This window comes from Mus pahari, chromosome X, assembly GCF_900095145.1.
Source record: "Mus pahari chromosome X, PAHARI_EIJ_v1.1, whole genome shotgun sequence".
NCBI classification, from domain to species: Eukaryota; Metazoa; Chordata; class Mammalia; order Rodentia; family Muridae; genus Mus; species Mus pahari.
In genome coordinates this window covers 13,141,313-13,163,333 of record NC_034613.1, presented here as the reverse complement: position 1 = coordinate 13,163,333, position 22,021 = coordinate 13,141,313, and the positions used below count along the sequence as shown (strand labels likewise).

Sequence of the window (22,021 nt, the reverse complement as noted above, 5' to 3'; positions counted from 1 at the left end):
CTCTCGTGTGTGTGTGTGTGTGTGTGTGTGTGTGTGTGTGTGTGTGTGTTTGAGAAAGGATCACTGCATGTAAGTCAGGCTAGCTTTAAACTTGTGATCTCTCTGCCTAAACCTTCCGAGTGCTGGGATTACAGGCAAATGTACCATGCATACCTGTTCTAGTAGTGGGTAGTCTGATGGGAGGGAATTGAGGATCCTTTTGTTTACTAAAGAAGACACATTGGAGTTATTTTTTTTTTAATCAAGAAAATTCACGACAACACAATACTTCAGTGCTCTCTTGAGTGCCTCAATATGAAATTCTGGTTCCCAGGTCAGAATCTTTGTAGTATGGGCCAGGACCCCAGGGCTGGAAGAGGTTGGACAGACCTTGACCCATCTGTAGGAACTGGAAATCCTAGAGTTCTAGAGCGATGTTTGTCAGATTTCCCATTCAAATTTTACAGAGAAAAATGATAAAGAAATTTGAGGGCCACATTTTGAGACCTGCATGGTCCTAATTTTAAACCGTGCACGGGCCTAGAGGATATGGCCTAATATAATAGGGCTTGCTGCTTGCCTAGGTTCAATCCCTAGTAGCACAAAGGAAAAGAAGAAAGCAAATATATTAAGTCCTAAGCCCATGTCTGTGTACAGTGAGTGTTCCCTGCACAGTTGGTCAGAATGAAAGGAACAAGAGGATCAAAACTAGAGGGTTTTCAGCATCACTCATTTGCTCTAGCGTACTTCTGGATATAAAGTCAGCTGTATCCCATTTTCCAGAGTCCCTGGCTAGGTGACATTTCTAGGTCCCCTTCCTTTCACTTAAGTCAGATTTAGGAAGTACAAAGGCTTGGATAGAACATCTTCATTAGACTACCAGGATAACCCTTGAGGCAAGGAAAGATGTTTACCAATTAATATGAGGGTATTTTTCAACAAATTTGTCAATGAGTAATATCTGTGAATAGGGGAATTTTCATCTGTGGGGTAATTTATTAACTAGAGAAGCTTGGGCAAGTAGGAATTAGAACTTTCTATAGTAGGCATGATCTGGTGGAACATGTCTATTATAATCCCAGGAATGAAAAAACAAAGGCAGGAGGATTGCAGTAAATTTGAGGTCAGCCTGTCTCAAAATGGGTGGGTGGCAAAATAGAGCTGGGGAAATATCTTAATGAACAAAGCACTTGTCATGCAAGTATGACAACCTGGCACTGAATCCACATCAAGCTGAGTAGTGGTAGCTTACTTGCATTTGTATGTAAACTGAGAGGAGGAGAAAAAAGAATACCAGGAAAGCTAGCCTGGTGTATAGAGTGAACAATGAGACCCAGTTTCAAATAGAGTAAAGCTGAGGTCAGACACCCAAGGCTATCATTTGCCTGCCATGGCATATATAAACTTTTTCTGATACACACCAGCATATACAGAGAAATAAAAGGAAACAAAAAAAATTACTGTACTAAGATGTCTCTAAGTTTTGAGTAGAGGAAATATTAATTGAATTTTAGTTGATAGTGCAAAGTAATGATCATACTGTTTTGCAGGTTCTCAGTGCTAATTCCAACGTTGAGATTATTACCAATATATCAAAATTTCTGTAAAGTATAAAAATGCAACACCTTTTTTGTTTTGTTTTGTTTTGTTTTGTTTTGTTTTTCAAGACAGGGGTTCTCTGTGTAGTCCTGGCTGTCCTGAACTTCACAAACTGGCTCTGTAGACCAGGCTGGCCTTTATTCCCCCACCCTTCCCCTCCTCCACCACCACCACAAGAGATTGAACCTAGGGTTTTCTACATTCTAGGCATGTGCTCTACCACTAAGCTACAGTTCTAGCCTCCAAACTCAACATTTTACATCTTTTCCTTTTTCATTGGTTTTTGGAAGCTCCCAGCAGGTTATCAGTATCTTAAGCTTGTTCCCAGACACTATACAGAAATATTGCTGCTGTGTGATAGTTCTTTATTTCACCATCTAAGAGAAAGAAAGATGGAGGAAAGGTAAACAGTGTTCAGGCTTCAGCTTTTACTGGGGGAAGGCTTCAGGTCATCGGGGCCCCAAGGGATCGCCAGGTGCACAAGCCTGGGTTCCGTGGCAGGCAAGCAAAGTGACGGCTCTGGTAGTCCTTCTCAGAGCCCATGAGGATCTGATCAGTCCACAAACAGTGAGTGTCACTCTCCAGTTTGCAAGGGATAGCTGAACAGGGAAACACCTAGAAGAGGGGAAAAAGGCCCATTCTGAGGATTTCTCTTTCCCTCTGCTTGTTCTCTCCCTTGTATAGAGTCTCAATCTCTCTCTCTCTCTCTCTCTCTCTCTCTCTCTCTCACACACACACACACACACACACACACACACACCAGGGAGCTGCTAGGAAGGGTTTGTGTTGCCCTACTTGTGCTTAAACCCAAGAACAGCTTCTCCCATTTGAGAAACAGAAAGCCAGTGTTCTGGAATTGCAGTTAGAGAACTGTCACTTGAAGTCACTCAGACAGGCCTCCTGAAGAACCGTCTCACAGGGCAGAGAAGTGATAGTATGGGGAACAGTTGGCATGCAGGAAGAGCAAGCATAAGAAAAGGCAACAGGGAGGGCTGGAGAGATGGCTCAGTGGTTAAGAACACTGACTGTTCTTCCAGAGGTCCTGAGTTCAATTCCCAGCAACCATATGGTGGCTCACAACCATTTGTAATGGGATCCAATGTCCTCTTCTGGTGTGTCTGAAGACAGCTACAGTGTACTCATATACATAAAATAAATAATTCATTTTTAAAAAGGAAAACGCAGTAGGGCTCTTGGACAATGACTGGGGAGGGGGGCTGGTCAGAGGATATTTGGTGCCACCAGGGAAAAGTTTTGAAATAGCCAGATGGCTGACATGTGTCTCTGTGGATTTGGAGAATAGTACTTTGAATTCTTGCAGCTTATGTCTGGGGTAGCAAAATCCAATCCGGGGAGGTCAGAAACAGAGAGTGATGTCTCAGAATAGTCACAAGGGAAAGTTAGACAGACGGTGAAGGTTCAGGGAACAGGCAGTCCAGAGATAACAGAACAACCAGAATTTCCAAAAGAACAGTCCCAGGGGTAGGGCAATGGCAAGAAAAATCAAAGATAGTGATTGGGTTTGGGAAGCAACTACAACTGCATACAATAGCCAGAGGGAAAAAGAAACCATTCCAAGACTTATCTCCTGGAGGAAAACTGGTTCCAGGCACTTACTGTGCACACCCCACAGCCAGCACTATAGGTCTTTGAGAAAGCCCTTTGCTGAGCAGGGCTCAGACTGCGCCAGGGAACCAAGAAGCTACAGGCACTGATATGCAAATTTCCGTTCCTTAGGCGGCCTGTAAGAGAAGAAAGCAACAGGCTTTTGGTTTGGCTGGGTGGGGTCAGAGTGGCCACCTAATTAGCATTAGGTTACAGACCCTCCCATTCCCATTTCAACCAGGCTCTTTTCCTTTAGAGCCTAACTCCTCCCAGTTGCCAGAAAGCATCTTAGGATGAAGGGATGTGGCCCAAGGTGAAGGGGCGGGACCTCACCCGTGACGAGAAACTCTTCGCTGCGGTTCTGGGACTTGTGGATGTATCCACAGAGGCTTTCCATGGCTGGGGTGTAGGCGTACCGGAAATCTGCGGCATTTCCCACAGCGTTGAATCCTTTGAGCATCTGCCCATGAGTGACAAAAAGTGTATCTTTTACTGACATAATCCTCCCACTCCACTCTCTTTCCTGATGGCAATATATCTAAATCCCAAGTTTACAGAAAACATGCACACCAACGAAAGGTTAGATCCTTCTATTTTGAGGAGAAGGAAGAGGTTAGTTACAGCTATGGAGGGAGGGAAGGGAAATACCTTAGTCATCTTGATCTTATAACGCTGGTATAAGGTGGTCTCGTTGATTTCTGGGGAACCCATGAATTTAGCCCTTATGACTAGAGGAAAGGAAGGGGAAATGAGGAATCAAATGGGCAAGCAGCATGAACCCATAGCAGCAAAACATATACAGCATAATTCAAATGGCTTCCACATCAGTTGATTCATCTACATATTGTCTATTCTTTTAGGCACTGTTTTAAGCCCTTTTCATATATCCATTTGTTGGCTTACTCAATAAATATTTTGGAGTGCCTGATGCCAGCCACTGTTTAGGGTGTTAGGGAAAGGACAGTGACCCAAATACAGGAATCCATTTCCTTATGGAGCTCACATTCAAGCCAGGAGGAGACAGACTAACATTAAGTAGCCAGGCATGGTGGCACAGGCCTGTAACCCTAGCTCTGTCAGAGCCTAATGGAGGATCACTTTAATATGAGTTCAAGACTAGTCTAGACAATTCAGTGAGAACCTGTTTTTAAAAAAAAATTCACAAAAAAAGGGTTGAGTTTGTAGCTCAATTGTGCAGTATTTGCCTAGGTCCTAGGTTCAATCACAGGTACCAAGGGGAAAAAGAAAAAGATATGTGGGTTGTTACAGGCTATTAAGTGTGTTGGAAAATTAGAGTAGGGAATGGGTTGACAGATATTCTTTGCTTGACCACAATTTACTCAGGCTCATTAACCTTCTTCCAAGTGCATTAGTACAGTTTCTCTTTAAAATCCACTTGTAGCGAAGTATCCTAAATTAGATTAGTGAAAACACCCACCCTCATCTGATTCTCCTCAGTATGTGATAGGGCCACCAGATGATTGCACTGGTCAGCTTTCAAGAGTCCTAAACTGGGTGTGGTGACACAGACCTGCAATCTCAGCACTTGTAAGACTAAGTGAGAAGGATCAGGGGTCCAAGGCCAGCCTGGGTTATATAGTGAGACCTAGTCTCAAAAACAAAAAGTGAGCTTATAGGCTAGAGAGATGACTTAATGGTTAAGAGCACTTGCTGCTCTTTGAGGTCCAAAGTTTGGTTCCCAGAATCCACATAGGGTAGCTCACAACCGTTCATAACTTCAGCTCCAGAGAATTTGATGCCTTGAGGACCCCCCAGGCACCTGCATACCACACATGGAATACACACAAACATACACATAAATAAAAATAAACTTTTTAAATGGATTTAGCCTGAATCCTCTTGCCTTTGATATTTCTTCTCAGTAGTTTCCCATTCACCAACTCCCAAACTGTTCCTTGGCCATAGAGTTCCATTTGCCCATATAATGTTGAAAATTAATCTATCTCTCCTCCTGTCCCCATCTCTTGGCAAATTCTAATTGTCATGGTCCTGAATGAAGTCTGCCTATCTGTGTCCTAAGAAGTGCCATTAACAGCATTATTTAACAAGGGTTCAGGAGTACTTTGTGGCTGGGATTAAATTTAAAATTAAAGAAAAGTAGGCAGGCACCTCAGTAAGATGACTTTTAAGGCAGCCACCCACGTGGATAACTACAGAAAAGCATGTACATAGTACTGGGAGCAGCCAGCACAAAGGTAGGCTTAGGCCCAAGGATGTCAGTGGCAAAAGCAGATGTATGGATGGGAAAGTAGAACTGTCCTAGAGACAACTGTCTCTAGGACAGTTCTACTTTCTACTAAGAGGGGCAGAAAGGGGGCCAAACTCACCCAGGTCCGAGTTGCAGAAGGCTGTCTGTGGGTGGGGTGGGGCACAGCTACAGGCCTTACTGGAAGCTATCAGTGACAGCAACAAGAGGATGCCAGATGCCAGAGATGCAAAGGGGGCCATCGTGGTATCTGCTGGTAAAGACTAGGTGTTAGTAGGTTCCCAGACCAACGGCTTACATGGCCATTGGTCCTAGGGAGATTCGGGACCTCTTTAGGTTAGAGAATGGAGTTGTGGCAGTTGGTGAATAAGGGAGCTGAGAACTTTGAGAATTTAACAGAATTGGGGAAATCTGACATTTGCATAGTGATGAATTTGGAGTTTGGGAAACTGGAGGAATATAATGAGGAATTAGGGCTATTAAAATATAATGGGCTGAGGATTTCAGAGATATTGGGGGTTAGAACAAGTTTGGGGTTTTAGGGAGCTGGGGAAAATGGGGGTTAAGGGTCTTGGGGAATTTGTAATGCTTGAGGAATTTGTAGGCAGAGGAACTGTTGAAGTTCCAGGAGCCAAAGAGAACAGGGGAGTTACCAGGAACTATAAGGATTGAGGGACAATGAAGAAATTCAAGGGAACTGGCAAGTTGGGAAGTCTTTAAGGTATTAAAGGCTTATGGGTTTGGAGCAGTTTGCAAGGGCATGAAGGAGTCTGGAAAGTCCAGCTTAGGACGATCATTCCAGACCCTCTCCCGTTATATTCCCCCTTGGCTAACTAGGGATCCTGATACCTGCAAGCCAAGTGAGCAGTTAGTCTGGCAAAGGCTGCATGAGCCGCACCAACACAGGCTCCAGGCAAGCCCCAGTTCTGCCAGAACACCCGGCTCCCACTTACCTCTGGTGTGTCTCTAGGAGTCCCGATCTGCGGTGATGGTGGCAGGGACTGCACGGTGGAGAATAAATGTCCATGCGAAGGGCGGAGTTGGCGGGGAAATCACTGCCTCCAGGCTTCCTGGACGCATTACTCATCCACCCACCGCTGGAGTCAAAGCCCAGGGGCGGGCCCCAGGATAAACCCAAAGATACTCCCTCCTCTGCCTGCCAGCCCACTGCGCCCCCTTCCCCCAGCTCCACGTCATGCACATTCCTTCCTGGCGGCCTTGAAGGGCAGAAGAGATACCGCCTAAAGCTTTGTGCCTCTCCGGTTTCCCATATTCCCCAAACTTCCTATGGCTGAAGCCAATAACTTCTTTTCCACGCCTTTCATCTTCTATGTAACAATCTCACAAGAAAGGCATTCCTGTGGATGTGGAATTCTGGTGAGGGGTGTCAGAGGGTGACAAACTAGAAAAGCAGTTGAGGGACATGACATGGGAGAAGAGGCACAAATACATAGTGGGGAAATTGATACACTGAGAGTGTCTATGACTTATCCAAGATGGCAGTTGAGTCTGGCAGAACTGGGAGGGAACTGAGGCCGCATGCAGACAGAGCCTAGGTACCCCAAACCTTGCTGTGGCTGCACACACTGGTGAGATTATTTGAAGATATCATTGGCTACAAGAGACCCTGTCTTAAACAGAAACAAGACCAAACAGGCAAACAACTGAAGTAAATAACTTTGTTAGGGTCACAGGACAAAACAGGGATTTAAACCTAGGCTTCCTGACCCTGGAGTCCTAACTCAGGCAGGACACAATCTTGACAAGCAGGGAATGGTGTGGTGACCATGGAGGGGGGTGAATGATGGTAAAAAGAAGCTAGTGAGTCAGTAGAAAAACCATCCCTGCTCCATCCTGTCCTTCCCCTTCCCTCTCCAACCAGCCCACACCCCTGGTGGGGATGGGATGAGGCAACTGCTGCCCACCAGCTTCCTGATGATGCAGGAATATTCTCCGGTGGAAGGGTTCTATGAATTGATTGGCATCTTCAATTAATATAGGGAGGAAAGACCACTAATAATGACAATGGTTGTAATCCTAGCAGGCAAGCTGATCCAGAGAATTAGAGGGTACATAGTCTATACAGTGAGTTCCAGGACAGCCAGAGATACATAGTGAGAACCTGTGACAGAGATATAGAGACAGAGAGAATATGGTAGTGGTGATCACAGCTACTTACTGAGTGCTTACTGTACATCATTGCTAAGGTCTTTATGTAAATTTACTTTAGCTAATTAAATTGTATTAACTTAGGTAGATCGGTCCAGTAACCACAGGACACAAAAACCTCCTGCCAGCACTCAACAGAGTACTATGTACTCTGTTTTAAAGGGTTTTTTTTACACTGTGTGTGTGTGTGTGTGTATGTGTGTGTGTGTGTGTGTGTGTGTGTGTGTGTGTGTGTGTGTTCATGCCATGACATGCTTGTATTGTTTAAAGGAAAACTTGCAGGGGCCAATCCTCTCCTTCCCTGTGGATTCTAGGGCTCAAACTCAGGTTATCAGGCATGGAGGCAGCAAGCACTTTTATCTGATGGGCCATATTGCCAGCTCAGAAATTTTGTTTGTTTGTTTGCCATTGTCCTCCTTGTTCCTTAATGTTAATTAATGAAGAGGTATTAAATCAATAACAACAATAATAGTAACCAACTCTTTGAAGATTCAGGTTTGCTATATGTGTATACTAAGATTTTCTTTTCTCTGAAATAATTGACTTATTCTTCCCAACATATCTGTGAGGTATGATTCATATTTTTACTATTTAGTAAGAAAACAGAAGCAGAAAGGAGTCAAATGGCCTGTCCAGGAAAGATAGTGAAGAAATTACTGTGGTAGTGGGAGGAGGTACAGAGAAAAGGAGAAAGGGAAGGAAACCAAAATTTTCAACCATCTGATTGTGAAAGTGAGGAGAAAGTGAGACAGGGCTGAGTAACTAAGAAGCAGGACTAAGGAGACGTAAAGACAGGAAAAGTCCTGTCTCGCCTCTTCTATGACCCTGCTTCTGACGACAGCTCTTTAACTATGAAACCTGAGTCAGCACAGTTTTGCCAGCTGTTTACGTTGAGGATTCAGATTATTGTACAGGTTTGAAATGGAGTGGGGTGGACATCACAGAGGAGTGTTTAGCCTGCTAAACTGGATAGGAGTGAGGTTCCCATAGTGATCTACTGTCATGTGTAAATACCTGATGATACCCAGAGTATTAAGTGCTTGAGCTTGATTATTTCCCTCAGGAAACCGAGGCCCAGAAAGACAGTACCTACCTGGGATTTTTTTTATGGCCTTGGGAAGAAGAAAGGCCAAGATAGCAGGCTACAGCTCCCCAGGAAATCCCAAGCCCCCTATATGCATATATGGCAGGCACACACTTACATGCACCCACAGTGTTCAAGCTCATGAACAGAGGAAGCAAAGCAGGTTTGTGAAAAGGATCCACGCTGGGCGTGGTGGTGCACGCCTTTAATCCCAGTACTTGGGGGGCAGAGGCAGGTGGATTTCTGAGTTCGAGGTCAGCCTGGTCTACAGAGCAAGTTCCAGGACAGCAAAGGCTACACAGAGAAACCCTGTCTACAGAGTGAGTTCCAGGACAGCCAGGGCTATACAGAGAAACCCTGTCTCGAAAAAAAAAACAACAAAAAAATGAAAGAAAGAAAAGAAAAGAAAAGAAAAGAAAAGAAAAGAAAAGAAAAGAAAAGGACCACAATGGGAGATGGGAATAGATATTCTTGTATATGAACAGCTCTCTCATGTATCTGTGCCTCTAGGGGTGGCTTATGTCCCTTGGCGTGCTCCATGTCCCTTCCTGAGAGCCAAGTGTGTGCCTGAGTGTGTTAATTCTGAGAGTAGAAGGTTGCAAATGTAACTATGCCTGTCTCAAGCTTCTCTGTGTGATGAGTAGATGCCCAAGTAGAAAGTTTCTCCCTACACATACACATCTTGGCATTGTTTCCTTCCCCTGCCGCCTGGATGACACCCTTACCACCATCCCCCTTTCCAAAATCATACCACTCAGTCCTCTGCCTTCCCATGATGTCACTCATTTGGAAAATGAGGAAGGAGATTGTAGAGGGAGGGAGAGCCCTGAAGATCAATCAGTCACCCTTAAACTATGGGGCTTCCTGTGCCTGTTGGGAACTGCCACTGACTCAGAGCCCCTCTAAGAATGCTATCTCTACACTGTCAATAGGAGGCAGGGGCCCTGCATTTGCACATGGGGTATGGTGGGGCTAGAGTCCTCATACCCTTGGCCTAGCCTGGGGCACAGGGAGACTTAACACATCTTTGCCTAACACATACATGCCTGAATATGTGTCCTGAATATGTATTATCTGTGTGTCTGATTTTCTGTATGTTTGTATTGCAGATATGGAAAAAACATGTTGAATGTCTAGATATACTTTTCATGGACCCAGAAATGTGATGAGGTCAGAGTTACAGAGATTTGATTATATGAATGCCTAGAAATGCATTCATCTTCTGTATGTTGTATTAATCCTTCTGTTTGCTGTGGGCATGCCAGTGAGTGCTGCATATGTCCATTTATTGTTTGCCTCTAGAGTAGTATGTGCTTCTATAGTGCATAAGTAGTTCTGTTATATGTCCTTCTATTATGTAGGTGAGAGCAAGGTGAGGTAGTCCATGTGTTAACTCTAAGAGTCTTAAGAGTGTGGAATACATGTTGCTTAGGAGTATTGGCTGCTGTCCCATGCTAAGAGCACCTGGCTGGCAGAATGACCACATGAGGGGACTCACTGGATCTCTATGAAATCCTAGAACTAAATGTGATTTAAGTTTCTGGTTGTCTTTCTCAGTGGATGTGGAGTTCTCAATAGATGTGGATACCTCTGGCTTTGAATAGAATTCTAAAGGTGTGTGTGTACATAAAGATGAAGCTTATATATAAGTGTGACTGAAGGCCTCATTGCTGCATGCTAACTACCACACCATCATACACACACTAACTCATATACAAACTTTCTCAGGCTGGAGAGATGGCTCAGCGGTTAAGAGCACTGACTGCTCTTCCAGAGATTCTGAGTTCAATTCCCAGCATCCACATTGTGGCTCACAACCATCTGTGATGGGATCTGATGCCCTCTTCTGGTGTGTCTGAATATATGAAATAAATAAAAAACAAACTTTCTCTATTCTGGGTGGTTCCCTCATCCTCATCTAAGGCCTCTGCCTGGGAAATCAGGTATGGAAAGCCTGGGGTTTAGAGAGTGGACCAGCAGGCAAGGCTGTGCATTCAGTTCTGGACTCAAAGCTGCTGTGAAACAACTGACTGCTGTTCTGCCTGTCTTTGACTAACCTTCTTCTGGGGAAAAAATGGCAACCAGTGTGGCTCACACTCTATGGGTCACCTCCTCTTGGAGATCAGCAGAACAGCTCTGACCATGCCTCTTCTGCCTTCATTTTCACCAGCTCAGCAGCACAACATACCCTGTGGTTGTGAAGATGGGCCATGCACATTCTGGGATGGGCAAGGTAAGTTCTTGCAGGTCACATGTGCATGTTTGTATAGTACATGTTCTTGGCACTGTAAGTAGTTAAGACGTGCATCTGTGTACTCAACACATAACAATAATTCTGTTTGGCGATGCATTCTGGGATATCTTCATCTAATTGGATTTTGTATTTTCATATTTAGCTGATATTTTCAGCCCATATATTTCTCATGCAACCAGCCAATTTTATATGTCCTGCTACCATGCTAGTGTACCAAGTACCATGTAGTGTATATATATCTGTGATGAACATACATCATCTTTTATGTTCCTGGCTCTTGGGGTCCAGTATGCTTCTTTCCATCCAGCTGATTTTGTCTGTGTGTATATAGCAAGCAGATTTATAATTTGTAAGTTTGAGTGTGTCTCAGCTTCTGAGTTTGTATATTATGTGTACAACTGAGTTTTTGTGTCTATTATGCCCTATGTACAGATTTTTTTATAGCTCTATTGAAATATAATTCCACATTTGATTCTACTCCCCTGTTTAAAATGGATAATTTGAGATGAGGATGTAGCACAGTGGTAGAGTGCTTGTGTAACATGTGAATGTCCCTGTTTGGTCCCCAGCACTGCAAAAAAAAAAGTGGTCTTTAACATATTCAGAGTTGTATACAAGCAATTTTATGTTTGTGTGCACATGTATGAAACAGGTTACCCATAATTATGCATGCTTGGGTGCCTTGGCATATCTACTTTGTATTTGTCTACACATTCCTCCAGATACATTCAGTCCTCACTCCTGCCTTCATCCCATGCCTATACTCACAGGTCAAGGTAGACAACCAACATGACTTCCAGGATATTGCAAGTGTTGTGGCACTGACTAAGACATATGCCACTGCTGAGCCCTTCATTGATGCTAAATATGATGTGCGTGTCCAGAAGATTGGGCAGAACTACAAGGCCTACATGTGAGTAGAGAGACAGAGGCCTTGTGTGTGTGTGTGGGGGGCTACTTCATGCATCTCATGCCCCACTAAGTCTCTCCTCCCTCCCCCACTAGGAGGACATCAGTGTCGGGTAACTGGAAGACCAATACAGGTTCTGCTATGCTTGAGCAGATTGCCATGTCTGACAGGTGAGACACATAATTGAGGAGTGGGAGTAAGGGTGGAATACAATCATCTGAGCAGAGCAATGACAAGTTATCCTGCTCCTTGTCTTGGCAGGTACAAGTTGTGGGTAGACACATGCTCAGAGATTTTTGGGGGACTCGACATCTGCGCAGTGGAAGCGCTACATGGCAAGGATGGAAGGGATCACATCATTGAGGTGGGAACACCCAGGGATTGGTGGGCACAGAGGGAAGAGTGGCTGCACAGAAACGATGGGCTAAACTGGAAAGCATTTTGTGACTCAAAAGTCCTCCAGGAAGGGTGGTGGAACTGTAAAGTACTGTGTTAGCTGGGACATCCCTAGAAAAATGGCAATGGTAAAAACTTGGACATCTTTGGTGAATGGGCAACACTTGCTAAGATATAAAGTACTCTGTGAATAGAGATATCTTGGTAAATGGCAAAGCACTTAGTTAATCTTGAAAATGTCCTAGAAACCACAACGAAGTACTTGGTAAAAGACACAGTACCCAGTAAAAGCTGGGACCAACAGTACATATTTTATGCTTTGTGGGCCATGCAGTTTGACACTCTGATTCATTCCCATAAAAGCAGACACAAACAAGATGGAAGATTAGTGCAGCTATGCATATGGATACAACTTATGTGTTTATGTCTATAACTTTTAAGTACACTGAGTTTAAATTTCCTATCTTTTGCACACATGAAACCTTTTTCCCCAACCACTGAAAGACATCAGAGGCTGGGTGCAGTGAGAAATGGTAATCCCAGCACTGATGAAGAGTGATCCTAGAGACTTGGGAGGGTGAGGCAGGATCCTGCCTATGATTTTAGGGTTAGACTGGTGTGGGTTTTAGGCTTGCCTGGGTGGTTCTGATGATTCTACTTCCTTTAAAAATAAGAAAAGCTGGGTGTGGTGGCGCACACCTTTAATCCCAGCACTCAGGAGGCAGAGGCAGGAGGATTTCTAAGTTCGAGGCCAGCCTGGTCTACAAAGTGAGTTCCAGGACAGCCAGGGCTACACAGAGAAACCCTGTCTCAAAAAAAACAAAACAAAACAAAAAAAAAAACCAAAGAAGAAGAAGAAGAAGAAGAAGAAGAAGAAGAAGAAGAAGAAGAAGAAGAAGAAGAAGAAGAAGAAGAAGAAGAAGAAGAAGAAGAAGAAGAAGAAGAAGAAGAAGAAGAAGAAGAAGAAGAAGAAGAAAGACATAGAACATATCTTAGCTCATGAGCCATAGAAAAACATGTAGCAAGCTAGATTTGCCCTGTAGACACTGATTGCAGAGCCAGTTCTACCACTCCACCCACAAAACTGTCCAGAGCCTTGGAACTGGCAGGCTTTCCTTCTAGTGCACAATCAGTGCCACTTAGAAGCCAGACAGAGCTCTCTTTGCAGTCACCATGTTTTTTTGCCAAGTGAAAGTTATGTTGTTGACACTGTGGTCTCATATGCACTTCCTGCCTCCCCTAATACTGGAGCCCTTTCCCTCCCACAGGTGGTGGGCTCCTCCATGCCACTCATTGGTGATCACCAGGACGAAGACAAGCAGCTTATCGTGGAACTGGTGGTCAACAAGATGACTCAGGCTCTGCCTCGGCAGCGGCAGCAGCGGGATGCTTCCCCTGGCAGGGGCTCCCACAGCCAGGTCAGGCCCTTGGTCTTAAGCTAGTGGGAAGGAGGCCAGCCCTTCATCAACCTGACGCCATAGAGGTGGTATCAATGGACTGTTAGTGTCACCTTGATGCACTTGTGACCTCACTAAATTGCTGCTACCTTGCTATCCTTAAGAGTCTCCTGACCAAGTATGGGGTGAGAGGCCTCATAGCCCCATATCCTCTCAACTGGCCACAAATGGGGCAACACCCAGCACACAGGGAACCCATGTTTTGATTGGCTGTTGCTCCAACATTCTGGTAACTATTTTTAATCTCTTGTATTCCACTCTTCTGCCACAGTCTTCATCCCCAGGAGCCCTGACCTTGGGCCGCCAGACCTCCCAGCAGCCTGCAGGTCCGCCTGCTCAACAACGACCCCCGCCCCAGGGTAAGTGAAGGCAAACCTTCTGGTTTCCTACCATCCCAGCCTCAGCTTTTTTTCTCACTCGCTATTCTTTTTTTTTTTCTTTCTGTTCCTAGGAGGCCCTCCACAGCCAGGCCCAGGACCTCAGCGCCAGGGACCCCCGCTGCAGCAGCGCCCACCCCCACAAGGCCAGCAACATCTTTCTGGCCTTGGACCGCCAGCTGGCAGCCCTCTGCCTCAGCGCCTACCAAGTCCCACCGCAGCACCTCAGCAGTCTGCCTCTCAGGCCACACCAATGACCCAGGGTCAAGGCCGCCAGTCGAGGCCAGTGGCAGGAGGCCCTGGAGCACCTCCAGCAGCCCGCCCACCAGCCTCCCCATCTCCACAGCGTCAGGCGGGCCCCCCGCAGGCTACCCGTCAGGCATCTATCTCTGGTCCAGCTCCTACCAAGGCCTCAGGAGCCCCACCCGGAGGGCAGCAGCGCCAGGGCCCTCCCCAAAAACCCCCAGGCCCTGCTGGTCCTACTCGTCAGGCCAGCCAGGCAGGTCCCGGACCTCGCACTGGGCCTCCCACCACACAGCAGCCCCGGCCCAGCGGCCCAGGTCCTGCTGGACGTCCCACCAAACCACAGCTGGCCCAGAAACCCAGCCAGGATGTGCCACCACCCATCACCGCCGCTGCCGGGGGACCCCCGCACCCCCAGCTCAAGTAAGGGGACCTTTATAGCAGCCTTGGCCTTTGCTGCTCACAGAGTGCACTGGCCCCAGTAGGGCATCCCCAGATCCCAAGGAAAACCAGATCTCCTTTGCCTGGGCCAAACCCCTTTTGTCTCAATCCCAGCAGCTGAGGGGAGAATCCCAGCATCTCCAACTTCCAGTTCAGATTCCTCCCCTACAGGCCCTGGGAAAGTCCCCCTTCCAGACCTTTGGCCCATCCCAGTAGCCTGGCTGACCTACTTCCAGTACTTCCCTGCCCATCTGATCTCTTATTATCACCCTCCTCCCAGACATTCCTGAACTCCCTCAGGCCAATTTGTAGCAAGTCTTCCATCATTTCACTCTTTTCAGCCTTTCCTCAAACCTTCCCTAATAATCTAGACTCCTTTCTGGTCCATTGCCAGATACTCCTGCCACTTCAAATTCTCCCAGATCATACCATCCTTTCTGCTTCTCCTTGTCCATTCTATTCCCCTAGCCCTTAGCTCAAAAGTTTCCCCTGTCCCCCACCCCCACCCCATCTGTTCCCCCTCAAACTGGCTTAGCTCCTACTAGGCTGTCCCTAGCCCAGACTCCCCCTAGGCTCCTTACTAGAACCCCCTCCTTTCATCCTCCATATCAGACTGGCCAAGGAATCTTCCCATTAAACCACACCACTTTTTTCTTATATCTAAGTCCTCTCAGCTGACCCCACATCCTCCTCAGTCTCAGCTTCATCACCCTTGAGAATCCATCAGGGTTCAGGGCCATGCTTGGGGGTGGGAAGGTCACAGGCACAGCCCCAGGATCAGAGGGGCAGGGCTGGGGCTGGGCCTAGGGTAACATTGTGTTTCTCTCCCTTCCTCCCCTTCCTCTTCCCCCTTCCTCCCATGCCTCCACCTTGTCTCTCTCTAGCAAATCCCAGTCTCTGACCAATGCCTTCAACCTTCCAGAGCCAGCCCCTCCCAGGCCCAGCCTTAGCCAGGACGAGGTGAAAGCTGAGACCATCCGCAGCCTGAGGAAGTCTTTCGCCAGCCTCTTCTCCGACTGACACCCCACTCTGAGAACCCCTAAACCCCCAGACAACCCTCTCTGGGTCCTGAGTCCATTTCTCATTTTTGGAACCTCCAAATCCCTTGAAAACCCCTCTCCTGGTTCTCCTAGATCCCACTTCTCATTCCTCAATATGTCCCTTGAGAAACCTGGTCCTGAATCCAGTTCTCACATTTGGGAATCCCCAAGTCCATTTAGAATCCTGTTCCTGATCACCTCCAGATCTGTTTTAGAACCTCCAAACTACTGAAGACCTCTATTTCTGGTACATCTAAAGGGTGATTTCTTCCCTGAAAGTTCCTGACTGGCAGAAAACCTGTTTCTGACCTAATACATCGAATCCTCTCCCGGAGCTCCGAAATTCCTGAAAAACCCTATTCTACTCTTAGTCCTGAATCTCTCCCACACACCTTGCTCCTAATCAGAAATTTCCAATTCTGTAAGAAGCCCCTATCCTTAAACCTCTTCCATAGATCATCTCTCTGGAGATCCACATCTTCAAATGCCACCTACCATCCACCAAACAGTCCCTCAAGGACTCCCCTTCACTTCTTCCCCTCAATCCCATTCAATATACTGGAAGTTCCTTCCACTTCTAGGACTCCTAAGTTCCCTCCTCCAGAAACCCCTCCCCAATTTCCTGCCTCTGACAGCTGTCTTTATGCAAACTCCACCCATCCTCAGAATCCTTTGCACAAGGAAGGCCTGTGGTCTCCCACTCCCCCACCTTTGCCGATGTGTGTATCTGTGACTGACTTGGCCTCCTTTCGTGCCATGCTTAGCATATGTGGTCCTCGTTCATGCCGCCTGTGGTAATGCGTACAGTGGCGCTGTTTGTGTGGTCTGCATCTTCCTCCAACCTCCACTCCTTGCCTGGACTTGCCCCACCCCTCAGCGGCTCTGAACCCCCAAGAGAAGAGTCGGGAAGCAAAATAAACAAGCAAAGGCCCAGCAGAATTCTGTGCTTCTTGATAAAGAGGAGAGTCCTTGAATAGTGGGGGAGACAAAGAGAAACCCCCAAATCTACATGGGGTGCTGGGAACCCCAAAATCCAGTGAAGACACATCAGGCAAAAACTTTAGAAAGGGTTCTGAGTGGAATCCTTGCACTGAATCACAGCCATTGGAGATAAAACAGCTCTCCAAATTAGAACTATCCCCAAAGCCAAGAGGAGACCAAATTATGGAGAAAGCAGGAGACCTCAGTTTTTGGGGTCCCCCAAATTTCCCAGGGTCTGGGATAGGGAATCCTGAGGCAGTATCAAGGCAGAAACAAAACAGTGATTGGCTGGTAGGTAGGTGTGCCTTGGCATGGTACGCTGAAATTGTCTCCCTGGTGGGCTGGGAGTGAGGTCTAAGGCACAAGACGGGCTGCGCTGAGAAGACAAGCAGGCAACTCATCAGCCTGGGTGCGGTGCAAGGAGGGTTCAGAAGCACTCCGCTCAATCTTGGGGAGTGACCGCTGCAGTAGCTCGATCGTGGCCAGAATCTGGGAGCGGGTGGAGATGAAGAGGGTTGTCCAGAGTCCCAGAGATACTCCAATATCCCCAATACCCAGCTTTCAACATGGTTCACATTCAATATCTGCCTCTATCTCTTTACTCACAGTGCATCTCCCCAAGGAACCCAGCCCTCCTACCCAGCCCACCTGGGGAAATAGGGGCCGCTCCTCCCGCTGGAACTTGAGGCAGTCAGTCAGCAGGCGCCTCATGGCTTTGGGGCAATTACTGAAGATTTTGCTGAGGTCCGGAGACAGATAGCCACGGCCCACCATAAAGATGATCTGGTGTGTGGGGAGGAATGGGTTGATTTGGGGTTTGAGCTGGGAGACCCAGGGAACTATGAAGCTTAAAATATATGGCAGGTTAATTTTTGAGGACTAGAGGTGTCTAGTACTAAGGCCCAGAGGAGTCTGGGTCCCTGAGGACTAGGGAGGATTTTCTGCTGATAAAAGAGAGGGATTTGTATTAAGGCTGTCATGTCAAAGACTGTAGGTGTGTATGGCCCAGAACAATAGGAGTCTGGAGTTATTAAGGGGCATAAGCTAAGAAAATACTAAGATGCAGGAAAATGCAGAGTACTACTTCTTGGGGAAACTTCCATTTCTGTAGGAGTCTGGGGCATAAATAAGTCTATGTAGATTATAAAGTACTCAAAGCTCAAATACTTGATATCTGGACCTGGTATCTAAGAACAGGGAAGGTTCTAGATCTTAAATTTGGAGAATTGTAAGAATCTAAGACCTAGAGTGTTATGAATTCCAGGACCCCAAATCCAGGGTGAGTATGGGTATTTGAGAAGCACAAAGGGCCTGAGTGTTGGACACTCAGGGTATTTTCAGCACCCACAGTAGGAGACTGTAAAGGGTTTGGGGTCTAGGAACATTCTGAATATAGGGAGTCAAAGAAATCTGGATTTTAAGGGTTCTGGCTCAGGGATATGTGGATATGTGAGGAGGGTGTGATAAAGATATCTAAAAGAGAGATTCCAGGACTCTTCATTCAGAAAAATCCTAGGCTTGGGGCAGGGAGACTATTGTCTGTACAAATGAGGGGACTTAGCGTGTGAAGCCCTGAGAACTGACGGTAAGTTATGAGGCTCACCTGGTCACGGCTGCCAATGTGGCTGTAGGGCAGTGAGCCGGTCATAAGCTCATAGAGCACAACACCATAGGCATAGACATCCGACTGGAAGCTGTAGGGGTTCGGGTCCTGCATACGGATCACCTCAGCTGCCTTCGGTCGGCCAGACAGGGCAGGGGGACCATGAGGGACAAAAAAATGACTAGTCCACAGTACCAGATCCTGATAGTTACACTGAGGACAACTCAGTGCCACCCATGTGAGGTAAAACATGGGCAGTCCAGATACTCCCACCTGGCACAGACATCCCCACTTTGCCCAGCATGTCCCAATCCAAAAGTCCACATCTTCCATTGCTCCCCATCTAGCCTGGCCCAACTTACCATCCATAGCACAGACCCTGAGGGCTGCTCTAAGGGCTGTGCCCCACTCCACCGTGTCTTCACTGTGGCCAGGCCGAAGTCACCAATCTTGACTGTGAGCCCCTCATGTAGGAAGATATCCAGCAGGGTCAAGGGCCATTACCAGGAATCCCAATAGCTATGCCTCATACCTTCTCTGGATGGTTCTCAGAACCCCTGTTCTAGTGAGTTACGTCTCTTGCCAGAAGCCACCCCCATTTTATACTATCTACGACTGACAGGACCCCCACTTGGTTCCATTGTGACCCAAAAACAGTAAGTCCCCTAGATGACACCTAAAGTTGTCATGCCTGGGGCACTGACCATGAGCTCCCTGTAATTTCATCTACCACTACTACATCTCACTTGATCTCAGCTGTACCCTTCACCAGGTACAGCTCTATTACCTGGCAAGAAAACACAGGATATAGGCCCTTCCCTTTTCACCTCCAGAATCTTACCCCCCAAATCATCCCTTTAAATTACCACTCTGATTACTATCCACCCCCAATCCCAGCCAGGGGCAGGTAGATACTGTTGGACTTTAGGTCTCGGTGAATGATGTTCTTGGCGTGGAGGTAGCTGTGGAAATGGAAGTGGGTAGTGAATTGTCTGGAGACTATTTCAGCTCTCCCTCCCACCTCCCCAAGTCTCTAAAATGTGAGGCTCACTCCATGCCCTGGGCAGTCTGCCGGGCCACATCAATGAGCTGGACCATATCAAAGCGTGTGTCAGCCACATGTAGGTGGTGGTAGAGGCTGGAACCCTCACACCACTGTGTGATGATGGCAAACCCCGGCCGAGTCATGAAACCCATGAACAGCAAAATGTTGACATGTCGTGTCTTCCTGTAGGCAGGGAGGGTAGGTTGGGGGAAGGGGGTCAAGAAATAGAACAAGGGTCATGTGTTTACTCAGCAACAGGAAAAGCGATTTTACCTTGTCTTTAACGGTACTCAGGGCCAAATATTGTCAGATCCCAATCTGTGAGACTCGATGGGCTTCTGGGAGCTGAGTAGAGGTGGATGTTCTGACCTTCCTCAACAAAATTCTATTTTATTTTATTATTTTCTTCTGTCTTTGAAACAGGGTCTCATGTTGTATACCAAGCTGGCCTGGAGCTAAGTAGCCTGGGCAGGCCGCAAACTCTCAGTGATCCTTCTGACCCAACCTCCCAAGCACTGGGATCATGGGCATTAGCCACCATACCTAGCAGTGGCTATTTTACAGATAACAAAGTAGGAAGCCAACCTTCTTTATCAATACTGAAGAGATAGGCTCAAGACATAGAGATGTGTGTGACATGGGAGGATGATAGTTTACTAATCACTGAGAGGTTTAGAGGTAAAGAATCTGGAGTCAGAAACCATGTTACAAACCAAACCTTTACCAGTTACTCATTGTACAACCTTGAAGAGGACTTGTAACCACTTTGGTCCTCTTGTTCCCAAACCATACAACTGCTATCATTACAGCAGCGGCTTTCTGAGGATGTCACAAAGGGTGAATAAACGGTCTGCATGGTCCTTAAAACAGCTGAACAAACAGTAAACATTCTGAAACTTCCAGTTTGTTTCTGGGTACCTGGGTCTACTTCATGGAATATAGTTTATGAGAAAGCCACATTCTTTTATATAAGTATTAACCACAGTTTGAGTACACAAATGCAAACAACAGGGATAATATTTAGATCAAAGAAGACAACAGAGCACCAGGACATTCCCTTCTTGTTTTGATACTTGAGATGGAACATAACCTTTCATATGCTAAGCACATGCTCTACCACTGACGATACATACTTACACACAAGGATTAGTTTTGGTTTTTGAAACAGGGTTTAATGTACCATAGGTTGGCTTCAAATTCCTGATCCTCATGCCTCAGCCTAAGTGCTAAGAGTACAGACATGTACTACCACAAAAAAAAATATTTTTGAGACTAGGTTTCATCACATACTCCAGATTGTTTGAACAATCTATGTATTTGTGTGTGTGACATGTATATGCCGACTTAAGTGGAGGCCAGAGGTCAACCTAGGATGTTGTTTTCAGGATCTATTCGATTTGTTTATACATTTACTTATTTTATAAACTTGTTTTGAGGCAGAAGATTTTTCACTGGGACCTGGGGCATGCCAATTAGTCTAGACTGATGAGCCCCTGGAATCTTCCTATCTGTTTCTCCAGTGCTGAGCTTATAAGCCTGTGCTGCCACACCCAGCCTTTTACATGGGTGCTAGAGATCAAACATAGGTCTTCATGCTTACATGGTAAGTACTTTACTACATTATCAGTCCAGCTCTGGTCTCAAACTGTTGTTCTTTCTGCCTCAGCCTCCCAAGTAATAAGATTACAGGCATGCACCATCATTCTCGACACAGGGATGTGTGTGTGTGTGTGTGTGTGTGTGTGTGTGNGTGTGTGTGTGTGTGTGTGTGTGTGTGTGAGAGAGAGAGAGAGAGAGAGAGAGACAGAGACAGAGACAGAGAGACAGACAGAGACACAGAGATAAGACAAACAGAGGTAATATATAGGTATGCATGTACATGTACATCTGTGCATACAAATGGAGACCAGAGGTCAATGTCAGGTGTATTCTTCAATCACTCTCCACACTGTTTTGTATGGGCACACATACATGACTGTGTGTTTACTTATGCATGTGCATGGGTGGATAAGTCAGAGGTTGATGTTGGATTATCTATCTCCATTGATTGTGTTCCACCTCATTTTTTGAGACCGAATCTCTAACTAAACCTAGACCTCACCAACTGCCTAGACTGGCTAAGCACCAGTAATCCACTCTTGTCTCTGCTTTTCTAGTGCTAGGATTACAGGTGTGCACCACTGCACCCAGCTTTTTACATTTTATATGGGTGTTGGGAATCTAAACTCAATCACAAACATATCAAGCACTTTACTGATGGAGCTATCTTCCCTGCAAATATGAAGATTCCTTTGTATGTGATTATCTGTGTATATAGAGCATGTTTGCCACAGTGTACATGTGGAGAACAGAGGACAACTTTCAGGAGCCAGTTCTTTTCTACCATATAGATCCCAGGGACTGAATGGACTCAGGTTGTCAGTCTTGGTGCTGAGTCACCTCAGCAGCATAAAGATTCTTAATAGTGGGAAGCCAGTAGATAAAATAAATAGAATGCAAATTATTGCATATTCAAATCATCAAACTTTACAGAGATGAGCTGAAAATAAGTTTTCTTATTGTGGCATCCATTGTGTTTATCTGATAGAGGGGGAAGCCCATATATGTATCC

General features: G+C 46.2%; 3 protein-coding genes across 8 annotated transcripts in view; 1 reads left to right on the top strand and 2 right to left on the bottom strand.

Annotated features, from left to right (window-relative positions):
* The window catches only part of Syn1 (synapsin I), a 54,039-nt gene extending 37,319 nt beyond the window's left edge, over positions 1 to 16,720 (top strand). The window contains exons 6-13 of one of the 2 annotated variants that reach the window (XM_021188721.2): positions 10,834 to 10,896; positions 11,688 to 11,830; positions 11,923 to 11,997; positions 12,089 to 12,191; positions 13,492 to 13,641; positions 13,952 to 14,039; positions 14,132 to 14,723; positions 15,664 to 16,720. In XM_021188721.2, coding sequence (XP_021044380.1) covers positions 10,834 to 10,896; positions 11,688 to 11,830; positions 11,923 to 11,997; positions 12,089 to 12,191; positions 13,492 to 13,641; positions 13,952 to 14,039; positions 14,132 to 14,723; positions 15,664 to 15,691 — 1,242 coding nt within the window. In that variant the 3' untranslated portion in view covers positions 15,692 to 16,720. Of the gene's footprint in view, positions 1 to 10,833; positions 10,897 to 11,687; positions 11,831 to 11,922; positions 11,998 to 12,088; positions 12,192 to 13,491; positions 13,642 to 13,951; positions 14,040 to 14,131; positions 14,724 to 15,625 lie in introns of both variants that reach the window. The other variant, XM_021188719.2, reaches the window with a different exon arrangement.
* Positions 1,923 to 6,521, bottom strand: Timp1 (TIMP metallopeptidase inhibitor 1). Of its 2 annotated transcripts, none has more exons than XM_021188725.1 (6): positions 6,364 to 6,521; positions 5,532 to 5,663; positions 3,832 to 3,911; positions 3,517 to 3,643; positions 3,196 to 3,320; positions 1,923 to 2,193 (listed from the first exon to the last, which is right to left on the bottom strand). In XM_021188725.1, the coding sequence occupies exons 2-6, from the start codon at positions 5,650 to 5,652 to the stop codon at positions 2,023 to 2,025; spliced, it is 624 nt and encodes a 207-aa protein (XP_021044384.1). In that variant the 5' UTR covers positions 5,653 to 5,663; positions 6,364 to 6,521; the 3' UTR covers positions 1,923 to 2,022. The 2 variants fall into 2 exon arrangements, with proteins under 2 accessions (XP_021044384.1, XP_021044386.1); XM_021188727.1 differs by having other exon boundaries at positions 5,532 to 5,660.
* Araf (A-Raf proto-oncogene, serine/threonine kinase) overlaps positions 16,712 to 22,021 on the bottom strand; it is a 55,659-nt gene continuing 50,349 nt past the window's right edge. For all 4 annotated transcript variants that reach the window (XM_029533983.1, XM_029533984.1, XM_021188722.2 and 1 more), the window contains 6 exons: positions 19,417 to 19,593; positions 19,281 to 19,327; positions 18,728 to 18,846; positions 18,366 to 18,497; positions 17,411 to 17,545; positions 16,712 to 17,251 (listed from right to left, as the gene is read on the bottom strand). In XM_029533983.1, the coding sequence (XP_029389843.1) occupies positions 17,117 to 17,251; positions 17,411 to 17,545; positions 18,366 to 18,497; positions 18,728 to 18,846; positions 19,281 to 19,327; positions 19,417 to 19,593 (745 nt within the window). In that variant the 3' untranslated portion in view covers positions 16,712 to 17,116. The remainder of the gene's footprint in view (positions 17,252 to 17,410; positions 17,546 to 18,365; positions 18,498 to 18,727; positions 18,847 to 19,280; positions 19,328 to 19,416; positions 19,594 to 22,021) is intronic.

What these genes read in the sequence shown, in the direction of transcription:
- Timp1 (XM_021188725.1), bottom strand. Translation starts at nt 5,652, where the DNA reads ATGGCCCCCTTTGCATCTCTGGCATCTGGCATCCTCTTGTTGCTGTCA. An exon ending in CTTCTGCAACTCGGACCTGG is followed by an intron (nt 3,912 to 5,531) that starts GTGAGTTTGGCC and finishes CCTTTCCTCTAG; the next exon opens with TCATAAGGGCTAAATTCATG. An exon ending in CGAAGAGTTTCTCGTCACGG is followed by an intron (nt 3,321 to 3,516) that starts GTGAGGTCCCGC and finishes CTTCTCTTACAG; the next exon opens with GCCGCCTAAGGAACGGAAAT.